The sequence below is a fragment of the Pinus tabuliformis genome, chromosome 2_2 (genome assembly GCF_031772625.1).
Source record: "Pinus tabuliformis cultivar Carrire ecotype Pingquan chromosome 2_2, CPIR1, whole genome shotgun sequence".
In the NCBI taxonomy this organism is placed as follows: Eukaryota; Viridiplantae; Streptophyta; class Pinopsida; order Pinales; family Pinaceae; genus Pinus; species Pinus tabuliformis.
In genome coordinates, this window is record NC_142300.1 from 396,294,815 (window position 1) to 396,307,222 (window position 12,408).

General features: G+C 42.5%; 1 protein-coding gene across 1 annotated transcript; it reads right to left on the minus strand.

Annotated features, from left to right (window-relative positions):
* Positions 1-3,367: 3,367 nt before the first annotated feature.
* LOC149192941 (uncharacterized) lies at positions 3,368-3,784 on the minus strand. The gene has a single exon (XM_089407162.1). The coding sequence runs from the start codon at positions 3,782-3,784 to the stop codon at positions 3,368-3,370; it is 417 nt and encodes a 138-aa protein (XP_089263288.1).
* Positions 3,785-12,408: the final 8,624 nt, after the last annotated feature.

Consider the following 12,408-nt stretch of genomic DNA (forward strand, 5'->3'; position numbering starts at 1 on the left):
CAATCTATGTAAACTAATTTCTTATCAGCACACTTATGACCTTCAGTGTATTTGCTATCACATCTATAACAAATCACTTTTTCTCTTTTTTCTTCCAATTGTTGTGATGTCAACCTTTTAGGTTGTGGAAGGCTAGGGGCAACAACACTTCCATATTTATAGTTGTGAGTGGTAGGCTTGCTTGTTGCCATAATTTTGCTTTCAATTTTTCCTGTCAACCTGAATGCCTTCTCCAATGAATCAAGTTCCCAAAGGAAAACCTCATGTTGGATGTTATCCTTTAAAGTCCTATGAACACATCAATCATATGCTCCTCTGGAATATCTTTTACCCTTATATTCAATTTTTGGAAGTCCTGAATGTGCTCCACCATTGAACCCTTTTGTTTGAGATTTATCAATTGGCTAAAAAAGGTGTTGCTTTTTGTATCCTCATAATGTGCTATCCTTTCTTCCATAAAAATTTCCCAAGTGACAATTATTTTACGAGAGCAAAGCCATCGATACCATACAAACTGATTGGTTTCCAAATATAAAGTTGCAATGTGTACCCTTTGTGTGCTTTGCACATTATGGAGATCGAAATATTGCTCCATCTGTAGTATCCATGTTACAAGATCCTTGCTATCAAACTTCCTCATATCGATCTTTGGAACATAGTGGGTCTTCAATCCAATGTTAGATTCATGTAATCATGACTAACATTTCTTTTGTTCTCATCACGAGTTTTCTTTACTACCCTTTCGCCATTAGTAAGCATTTCTTGTAGCAACTTTGTCAAATCTATCTTCAAATATTCCATGTTGCCTTTAAGTTTTGCTTCTATACCATCCATATTAGCTTCCATGCCATCTATCTTAGCTTCCATTCCACTCTTTAAACCATCCATCTTAGCTTCAATTACTTTTTGTGAGAGAGAAATTTGTTGCACTTGGTCTCGTAATTTTGATATATCACGTTGCATTTCTTCCTCTTCTTCATGTGTCATAGTAGAGATTTCAGGTTGCTTACTAGGTGTTTCCATTTTCTTTCTTCGTGTCATCAATGAATAATAATTATGCTTCATAATTCCCTTTGAATCACTTCAAACTACTTTCTCAAACAAGGCTTATGCAAATTAAAAAAAAACTACACACCTTTTTTTTGTATGAGCTCAATCTTGAAATGCTTGTAACTCTGTAATTTCGGATATCCAAGTTCTGAAATTTCATCCTGTGATATCCCTCTAAGCCTTATTTCCAACCCCGTAAGTCTTATCATAATTGGATTCCCGAAGAAATAGTTATGCCCAATCTCCCGCGATGACCTAATTATAGACTGGTTCAGTAGAGTGAACTTTTACAATGTGCCACATGTCACTGTTTCGACCTTATATTCTGAAAACAATACCCAACAGGCTACACTCTGTCTGCTTTCTGTCACTTTTTATGAAATTTGAATCAGATGCTCAAAGCGAAAGTTATGACGATTTTCCCAAGGTGCCATGTTTGAGATCTAATTCGGGAGCCTGCAAAACCCTAACTGCCTTAGTTCATATCTTCGAAAATATAGTGACACAAGATCTAAAATTTGGTCACATGGTTCATCATGATTTTTTCTCAAATGGGTTTTAATTTCACCTTCTGAAGCTTTGTATAAAATAATTTATAGCGAAAATTCCATGATGACCTGTTTGAAGCAGTGAAACCCTAGAATCCAAAGCTCTGAAACCAATTGTTATGCAACCATCTTACAAAATAGAAGAAAGAGATAGATCAACGAATTAAAAGGTAGCCTCTTTGAGGGGGAAACCTCCTTTACATTATACAAATGAATAATTCTTGGATGCTACAAATGACAAGACCTCCTTTCTTTATATAGGAGTCTAAGGGGTCACAATATAATCAGAGACTACATAACAATAAGAATGTAAGGGCACAACAATAACAATAAGGGGTACAATGACAATAATAATAAGGGAATACACTAGTTTTATAGGGACTTAACAGACTTTAAGTCAATTTTGGATAAAATTGTCGCTCCCCTTAACTAGTCAAAGAGATCAATAATCCTTACGAGTGGGTAATTGTTCTATATGGTTACCTTATTCAATTGTCAGTAATCAATGCATAATCTAAGGGTTCCATCTTTATTCTTTACAAATAATACTAATGCTCCCCAAGGGGGGACACCTAGCCTTACATAACTCTTGTCAAACATTTCCTTCAGTTATAGTTATAGCTCAACCAACTCTGGGGTGCTCATCCTATATGAAGCCTTAGATGCTGGTGTTGTTCCAGGTACCAGCTCGATAAAAAAGAATATCTCTCTCTCTCTAGGGAGGAAATCCAAGGACCTCCACTAGAAAGACATCCGCATATTGCTGCAAAACAAGGTACTTTTGAAGCAATTTAGCTTCCTCATCTTATGTTTCTCTGTCAGCTCCCTCATTATTGGAAAATTGTACTGCTAACAACGTGCATCTTTTTTTGCTATTTTGTTTGGCTTGCATGGAAGTTATCAACCTCACTGATATGGGATTTTTCCTGCCTTGCAACACTCTCTTTTTTCCCTGCTCATCCAAGCATTTTATTACATTTTCATAGCAATCTACCTTGGTTTGGTGTAAGTACAACCAATCCATGCCCAGTAATATGCCATACACACCCAATGGTATAACATTCAAGTGGGTTGTTGTGGTCATGCCACTAAGATCGAATGCATGTGACTTTACCCAATGGTTGATTCTTTTCCTTATCTATGTCACCAATTGAACCATCCAAGGTTCTTGATGCAATTGCTGACCCAATCTGCACTTCTAAACAAGATTTGGGTTGATAAAGCTATAACTAGAACTTGGATCAATTAAAATAGAAATGACTTGTTGTTGTGGCTTACCTTCCATCTCGATGATGGATGCCTGGTGATCTGCTTGGTGGTTGTCCACTACTGCATAAATTCTTGGTATACTCCTAGCTACTTCCCTCATCGTGCTTGCCTCTTAGGTGTTGTAAACATTTGGTCTGACATCTTGTTGATGTGGAAAATCTATCCTCCTGTAGTTACCACCATAGGTCCAATATTTGAGTGGTTCTCAACCTTCAAACTTGGGTTGCAGTGACGCCGATTGCTACACATTTTTCTTAACAACAACATTGGTTCTTTGTTGAAACTACCTTGTCTGAGCTGGGTGTTTCCCTTCTTTCCTTTCTGATTTTTTCTTGGGCCAATTCTTCTTATGTCCAACGTTGCTTTTGGCCTGCTAGTAACTTTTAATATCGGCCCTACGCTTTTCTTGCTCATAGCAGTGTTCTAATTTCTTGATAGCATCCTTTACGGTTTGGGGTTCCAACAATCCAACTTTATCTCCAAATGACATAGGAAACTCGCTAATGAACCTCTAAAATTTTGGCTTTCTCGTCTTTGAGATATGGTACATACCTCAACAGTTCTAAAAACCTGGTGATATACTCATCACTGATTAGCTGACCCATTTTGAGTTCATAAAACTCTTTTGCTTTATTATCATAGTAGCATTCAGACATGTATTTCTCTCTGAAGAGCTTCTCAAACTCCTCCCAGGTCAAATCTTTCTCAGTAATGGCTCTAACATTCTTCAAGTCCTCCCACCATATGTCAAATTTTCCTTTTAAGTTGTAAGAGGCAACTCTAGCCTTCATATTCTCATAATAGTCATGTATTCTGAAAAATTTCTTCATCCCTAGTAGCCATGCTTCTATGTCCTTTGCTTTCTTCATATCCCCATAAAATGTAGGTGGCTTTGCCTTCTTAAATTTTTCAGGCATATGATCCTTTTCTTTGCTTTCTAAGTGATGGTGATGGTGAGAATGGTGATATCGTTGAGTAGCAAAACTAGATGGTTTGCTTGAACAATGCACCTGTGTGCTAGTTCCTCCTCTTGGAGTTCTCAAAGGTTCACCTCCTAACACAATGTCCTCACTTCCTTTCTTGTGCCTCTTTCTAAATCTGCCACCATCTACTCCATTGGTGTTCTCCTCTGATTCGTGAAGGTTTTTCCTATCTTTATGGCTAGCCCTCCTTTCATATTTCCTTTACCTCTGCCAATCCGAGATACTTTGCAGTATGACTACATTGATCTCATCTTGCCTTTCTTGGGCTCTTACCAGCCTCTGATTATCAACATTAAAGCTTCTCTCCTCATCCCTTAGGCTTCTCAAATTTTCCATCCAATCTGGGGAGTGATTCCCTCCCCCTTGGCCAACCGATCTCTCTTCTTGATTAGCTTTGACCCCATCACTTCCATGTTGTGACTAGTCAGAACTTGTTGATGGTACTGGACCCGCCAAAATTTCAAGGGATCTCCCTAGTAAGAAGTCCCAATTAGACCTTAGACCGTTTGGTGTAGGAGTCCCAGCAGTGGGTCGTAAGGTAATGCCTTGACCGCGATGTCGCACATAGGCAAGTAAGATAACTCTGTCATTAGCAAGGGTGTGACCGTTGCAGTGAGTCAAGGAAGGTGTATGAGAGGTTCTAACACATAAGGGGGGAGATAAGGGTGAAGGTGAGTTCTAGGTTGAAAGGGATTAGTCCCAACTTGGCTAAGAACACACAACACAAAAGGACATACACAGCTTCTGGCAGAGCAGTCCACTCGGATACGGTAGTCACAACATACAAGGTAAGATAACACATACAACAATCACGGATTAGTCTGAACGAGTGCAATGGTTGTTATAGCAAGGTTCATGTTAAAGGTCTGTCTCGTGTCTGACAGAGCAGTCAACACGGATGGACAACATTAATAGCATATACAACACATTTGCAACAAGATTCATATAATTGCATGCGAATCAGTTCATACACAAATATGTAAGTTAAACAACATATATCATTAAGGAAACCAGAGCAGTCCAACTACAGTGACAACATATGCATGAAAATGTGTTGGCTCTTATTATATAAAAGTGTAAGTTCCAATCATACAATACATCCATGTAAACTTGCTAGCCCCATCAGTGGAACGTTACAACCACATCCACCTGCTCCTCCAAAGAGATGTACTAGCTTCATGTAGTGGAGAACCCAAGGCGCGTTACAATATTGTCCAAACTTTCTTCAAGATAGTCATAATAGAAGCTTGGATGACCAAAAGCCCTGTAAAATGAGTTATGAGGGACTATTTACAGCAAAGGGTGGGGTGACCCTTGACATTCCCCTTTGTGACCATTCAACTACCCTCATGATTCTTCACCTACTCTATGACTGTTACATCCACTATTGAGACTTGACTTACACTTGACATGACTCAACATACAATGCACATGCACCCATGTGAACAATGGCTTGAACAAGCCAAACTAGACATCATTCTGACTTAGACAACTATAGAATTCCAACTGCTCGACATCCTCATGTTGATCAACAGTAACATATTGATGCCAAGATTGGTAGTCCTTGATAATGTCTGTGTGTTTTGACGTGACATCTGTCTGAAACCTGAACCTTGCCTACATAGCATTCAGGTACACTGCTCGGGCTCCTCTATCCAACTCATTTAAGAACATGTTCATATTGTCTTTAATGTGGCTAGACCAGCAACGTACTTGCGCATGATGTCTACACTGATAGGCAAGTCTAGGCTTGTGGCGGTGCGCATCAACTCGTCGAAGCATGAGTCAAGCTCCTGTTGGACCTACTTCTTCGTCTTCGCTTGGGTAAGAGTCCCAAGTGATGGGATCGCATGAGTGTGCACTATAACATCCATGCTCTTGAATACTCGTGCATGGGAATCATGTATGCTAGTGATGAGTTGCAGTAGGTCCTCATAGTTTTGGATCTGACTCCGAATACATGCTTGTAGCTCAACCACATTGTCCCTCATCGTCTTTGGCAAATGAAGCGGGGCTCCCTTGTACTTTATCGTCCATGCTTGCATATTATCAACATCAGCATCAATGTTCTTCAAGATGCGTGCTCTTCTCGCACATCGTTGCTACCATCCGTGGAGATGGACGCATGCTTAGTTCACGGTACCAAACTTGAAGTACAATGCTCACATAATTGTATCAAGGGACAATACTTTATCTAGTATTGCCTTCTTTAGTTCAACACATATGGACATTGTCGCCAAGTCTCCTCCTTGCTTGGCCACTTGTAGTTCCTTCACCATTTGCTCATTCTCAGCTATGAGGAAACGAACACTTGAGCTAGTGGCTTCGGCGTATACTCTAGTTGTATCGGCCAAAGCAGTTGGAGGCCTGTGCACATCGGTCATGATCACTTGTTCTTCAACTTGCGCAAGAGATGTTTGGTCCTCCGGAGTTGGTACTCTGTGAGACTGTACAACTCTGTGATGAGATTCGTCAAAGGATATGTTGTACACCACTACTTCCTGCTGACCACCAAGGATCTCAGTGCCGCCTTGGTCATTTGAGACTTTCTCATCATCTAGATGCAATGAAGCAGGTGAGTCAACCTCTTTGTTGTGAGGCATGAGGTCGATGTCCTATTCCAACTCCTATTGCTCCATGTCTGCATCCAACTGTTCAAGCGCCTATTCTATCTCATGAGCAAAGTCTTTCCCCTCCGATGGTTCACCTTGTTCGCCTGATGCCAGTTGTTCAGATGAATCAACTACTTGTACGAGCACTGCTTCGTCTGTCTGCACATGATGTACCCCCTGTTGTATCTAATGCTATTGCGCTTCCTTCTCTTGTTGGCACAACTCTTGTTGTTTCTAGAGTTGCTCCCTTAGCTCATGCAGCTCCTTTACTTCTTCCATTCTCTTCTTATCCCTCTATCTTCGAGCGATGCGCTTATCACGCTACTGCCTCTTTGTCTGAATAGCCATAGCTGCTTGTTCTACAAGTGGTTCTACTCAAAACTTGTAGCTTCTCTCCTCCTCCATGCGGTCGACAATCTTCCTTTTCCCTTTGTCACACACAAGTATGATTGGCTATGTTGCTTCTGTTGTTGTTACTACTACTATTGGTGCCCTCCGTGATGATGCTTTGCTAACTACTCTACGGCGAAGCCAACCTATTCACTGGGTCCGCAGGAATTGTAGCAATACCTCCATGAGTCTTCCTCGGCCTAATGAAATGCCCCATGGATCCAATTGAACTGAACTCTCATGCAATGATCCTTCACAATGCAATGTGGGTCATATGAGTTAAAGCTTCGGAGTTCGAACGGGTACATCTTCATCTGTTTTGCTTCGACATCCACTTGCTTGATACTCTGGATCTCATATAACTCAAGCCGTAATGGAAGAGTGGGCCAGGGTGCCTTTTTCTTCCGCTACAGTCTAGCTGCCAATCCTACTAATATGTGATACGCTACTTCCAGCATGAAAAGTATGTCCAAGGAAAACTTTGGCAGAACATGCGGAGGCTTTTCCGCACTAAACATTTGGACGAAAGAGTCAGATGGTGAGGCATAACAATCTGCAATGCCTAACAATGCCTCCATTGCTTCCTTTGACATGTAGGGTGGATCCTGTTCGAAAATCAACCTGTACACTGGGGTGATAAAATGGTCAGACAGCCGTATGATTACTCCCCTGAAGCTACATTCGAAAAACAACTTGAAATATGTCTTCACAACAGTCTCCACTGGTGACCATGCCCATTCCAAGCCCAGAAACTCATGTTGGGCACAGACTGCATCTAGGATGTAGGCGGACATATAAATCTCTGCATGCATACCTTCAGGTGACTGTTGAGCCTTCGTGACTTGTTCCTTCAACTGATGAGCCAGTATGCCGGACCAGTTGCATGGTCTTCCATCTCTAGCAAGTTGGTCCAATGTGATCACCCAACTCTGAGGAAAGGTTTCAGTGCTCGCTTGGCCATTCAGTTGACATGCAAATATGACCAAGTATTGGTACGCTTTCCTCAATATCTTTGTCATGTAGATCAGGTTGGGTGTCATCCTGAAACGAGCTGGATCCTTTACCCAATTCTTCGGAATGTCTCTGGAGTTACCTATGTTGTTGGGCAAGGTGAACGGAGGACTCATGATAGTCACGGGCTCTGAAATCTGATACATCTCATCATAATCTCGTGCCCAAAAGGTTGCAAGCTTCGTCCCACTGACATTGTTCAAGGTCATCGTCTTGGGGTCAGTGTGATAGATGATCTAGTGAACCATGTCCGCGCATGGGAACACGGGGTATCTACATGCAATCCGATACAAGCTGGACTTTTGGATGTTCACGTACACCTAACGGTCTTTGAGGTCTTCCCCAAAAGTGTCTGTGAATGTTTCATTAACCTCTTGCCACTTCAGTTTCATGTCCTTGTCTAGATACAACTCTGTATCTTCATAGATCGATAGACTAGAGGACACCTTCTCAACTGCCACTCCAGCTGAAACTCCACCAGTGTCATGTGATCTTGTTCTCTTGGAAGCCATTGAGACAGATGAACACCTGAAAGATCTGTAAACAAGCAGCATGTATGGCAAGAAATGTGTCAGCGGAAACAAAGCAAATCTGAGGAAGGACACAGCACATACCTGGGAAACTGATGAGCAAGATTGCGCGAATTTTACCGGGAGGCTGGGTGACTGGCTACCAAAAATGTGCAAAAGGCAGTCTGGGCTGTCTGAGAGGCGGGACTGGCTGCTGGATCTGCGAAATGTGCAATCCAGTCAGGAAGCTGGCTACTGGGATTGCGTAATGCGCAATTCCCGCTAGGAAGGACTACTGGCCCAGGGACAGACTTGCGCAATTTCTTAGGCCAAGCAGCCACTTTCCTCCATAAATGTGCAAAATAGTCCTGGAGGCCAGTGCTGGGTAGGAATGCGCATTTTTGGAGAGGAAGGTGAGCCTTCCTTCCTCACATTACGCATTGCAGCCTTGGTGAAGGCAAAGTCCGAGCAAAGGTTGGGCCGACTCGTCGATGGGAAACTGAAAGCAAATAAGAGAGTGAATCCATGGCAACACTAAGTGATAGCAGAAGTGATTGACAGTGCATGCAAAACATGAATGAAAGGTTCGGGAAACAGATCAACATGTATGTGGTGAGGCAGTTCATCGGTTGGATGAAAATCCGTGCAAAACAATTTCATGCATGCGATAGCAGTGAGATAGCAACGAAAACTAAAATAGAGCTAGGACAAGCTAGACTACATGTAAATGACAGCAAACATTCAAAGAAATCAAGCAAACAGCACTCACAAAAGCAAATACACAAAAAGCGACAGAAATGTTGAAAAAGACAAGTTAAGGCCACTTACCCATGAATAGTTGAATTGGATGTGTCGAAGAGTCTTGGATGTGCTATGGGATGTGAGAGCTCCAAGATCGATGTGAATGAATGAGCTCTAATGCATCGAATGAATAAGTTTGGTCACAAGACGCGCATGCCACAAATCTAGGAAAAAGCAACACTTGGAGGGAAACTTCTAAAACAACTTTGCATGTAACCCCCGGCTGCTAAAAATAGCTCCCTGAATCATGGGATGCCTTTTGCATGTTGCCTCTTGCTATTCTAGGAAGAGCAAGTCATGCATGCATGCAAGTCAAGTTTCCTCGGTCCCGGGTGGAACTGGTCAACCGAATTGTTCATGCATGTAGCTACTCAACTGCTTGGGAAAAATGCACATTCCTGGCTGGGAGCTGGGCTGACTGCCCAGGAGGATTGCATAATTTCTGGGCAGAGCAGCTGACTGCTGCCCAGATTTGCGCAAATCCTGGGCTGAGCAGCCCTGCTGGGGAAATTTGCGCAAATCCTGCTAGGAGTGTTGGCTGGCAGGATTGCACAATCCTAGAGCCCAGCAGGCTGCCAGAGAGGATTGCGCAATTTCTGGAGGGAAGGCTGGTTGCCCTCCAGAAATGTGCAATTTTTAAGGGGAAGTTGCTCAACCTACAGCTGGACCAAGTCCAGGTGAACAACCTGTGAGGGGAATGGATCAATTGTGATCGACAGACTGCCTTTGTGCAAGGAAAACATTGAAGCTTGAGTACTTGACGAAGCAAGACAAAGTGTTGTGAAAGGTTGGTAGGGAGGCTGTAAAACAGGCCAAGGAAAAATTTTGGAGTGTGGTTGTAGCCGCTACAACAATTGGAGACACACTCGTAGAACTCGAGTTGAATGGACCTTGTTCGTGAAAAGAAAGTCTAACACCTCCAGAAGTATTGTTCAGCTCTCAGCTCATCTTGGATTCACACTAACTTGATTGTAAGATGTAGCATCTGCCAAACCCTTGGTATATTGACACACATTCCAAGCAAAGGCAACACAGTTGTTTCGATTGGGGTTGAAAGGTATATAAGTGCACAAGTAGTATAGTCGTCAGAGTCTTAGGTTCATCTCTGGTGTTGCTCCACTGCCAGCAAGCCTGGACAGTACCCCAGTGGAGTCACATAGGAACACAAGCATGGCTCTGCTGCCAGCGAGCCTGGTCAGTACCCTGGTGGAGTTACTTGCATCACCTCCCTGCGCAAGAAGCCTTTCTCTTCTTTCACCTTATTCATTTTTCATTTTCAATTTTTTGACTTTTTATTTTTCATTTTTCACTCTGCATGGCACTTATTCATTTCAGAGGTGAAAGAGGGATCCCGACTTATTGAGAGTAGAAGAGGTTGTTCCAGCAGAGAAGTAGTTTATTGTATCTTTGACGTGCCTATTAAGGTTTTCCCCCTCACCTTACTCTACTTGACTGAGCTGACAAGGGTTAACCCAAAAACAACCAACTAGAGAAGGTGACACTAGTTAGCGCGCAAGTGTTGTGTTTTCACCAAGGTTCACTTCGAACAGTACATATTTTCCTTCGACGTATCATGGACTAAGAGTAACAAGTTCATCATACAGAGGCAAGATGATAGATAACTAAGTAGTGGTAGATGTACAAGCCCTCTTGTACTTTCCCCAGCTTGCTTCAAGAGTCATACACGGTTTCATGAAAACATAACCTATGAACGAAACAAGCAGACTAACAAACGACAAAGCAAAGCAAGAGTAGAAGCTAAAGTGAAAGCAAAGAAAGTAAGCAAACAAGCAAGCCATCAAACAAGTAGACAAATCACATAAGCAAACAATCATGCAAGAAAACAACTGAAAGCAAACACTACTCCTACTCCTACACTAATGGTGCATGGGCCTGATTGCGTGAAGTGATACTTCCAATGCATCCACCAGTGCATCGGTAGACCCATGTTGGTGAAGGCTTGGACCACGAGCAACCCAGTTGTACGAACCAGCAAGCAAGAAAGATATAACAATGAAGACAACCACACTTCATGTTTCAAAGTGCCCACAGGACATAAGTGAGTGCATGTGCATGAAGGGCAGTTTGTGGACTTACCATGTTGTTGTGTGGCACTACGTGCAACTTTGAAGAACAAGCACACTCTTGACTATGACATGCAAGTGAACGAAGGAAACAAGGATAACTTGCGTCGCGCACGAGTGCTTGTAATGTAAGACTCCTCCAATGCATGAGCAATGGGATCGTGCAGTTCGAGTGGAGGAAGTGTGATCTGTAAGTGAGATGGATCTTCAATGCATACAGATGAGCGATGAGGAGCCTTGGGTGATCGAACAATTTCATGATCGGAAGTGAGACTAACCCCAAGAGAGCAAGGACCTAACATAACCATAAGCTCAGGTTGAAGTGCCTCGACAATCTTGGGTGTCTCAACTTCATCATCAGGTAGATCATCATAAACGGGTGGCTTTGGAAGATCAACTGCAATAGAGTCATGATCGTGATAAAAAATGGAAGTAAATGGATCACAACTACCACGATCAGAAAAATCAATGAATTCTTTGGCATCCTCATGATCAGACGAATCAAACAGAGGGGTAGATGAAAAGCGAACAAACTCATCCTCTGTATCTCCAGAAAATACAGATGAAGGATCAAGTGGATCTTTAATGAGTAACTTACCCTCTCCATTGTTGAATGATGGACTAACATTTGGTGAGTCTTGCGAGTGATCAAAAATGGGTGCATCCATGGATGAAGACACACATCCAAAAGCATGGATGGCAAGTTCACCAAAGAGGTTAGGAAAGAACAGAGGGGGCTTGGATGGAAGGGAGTCATCCTTCACCGAGTGTTGATGCTCAAGCTCCCACTCATACTCTTCATGAATGACAGTGCATGTTGGTTGTGCAACACCAACTCCGTCAATGGGTTGCTCCTTGTTCACAACAAGTGAAGAGTCTGGAATGGACGAACACAAGACAGCATCATTTGAAGGAACACACGAGTGCGAAGATGGAGGTCGTAGACAAGCATGCATATGAGAACTCAAAGGACTCACAACGAAAATTGAGTGAAGACATGTTGGGAGAGTGTGAAGGATGAATATGTGTGTGAGTATGCTCTTCAGCATCACTTGGCAATGGTGGAGCTTTTGAATGAGAGGAAGGTGGACAGTCAGTTGAGACGGTATCCACATCCACATGAGATTGCGCAGCTCCATCAATGAAGAATG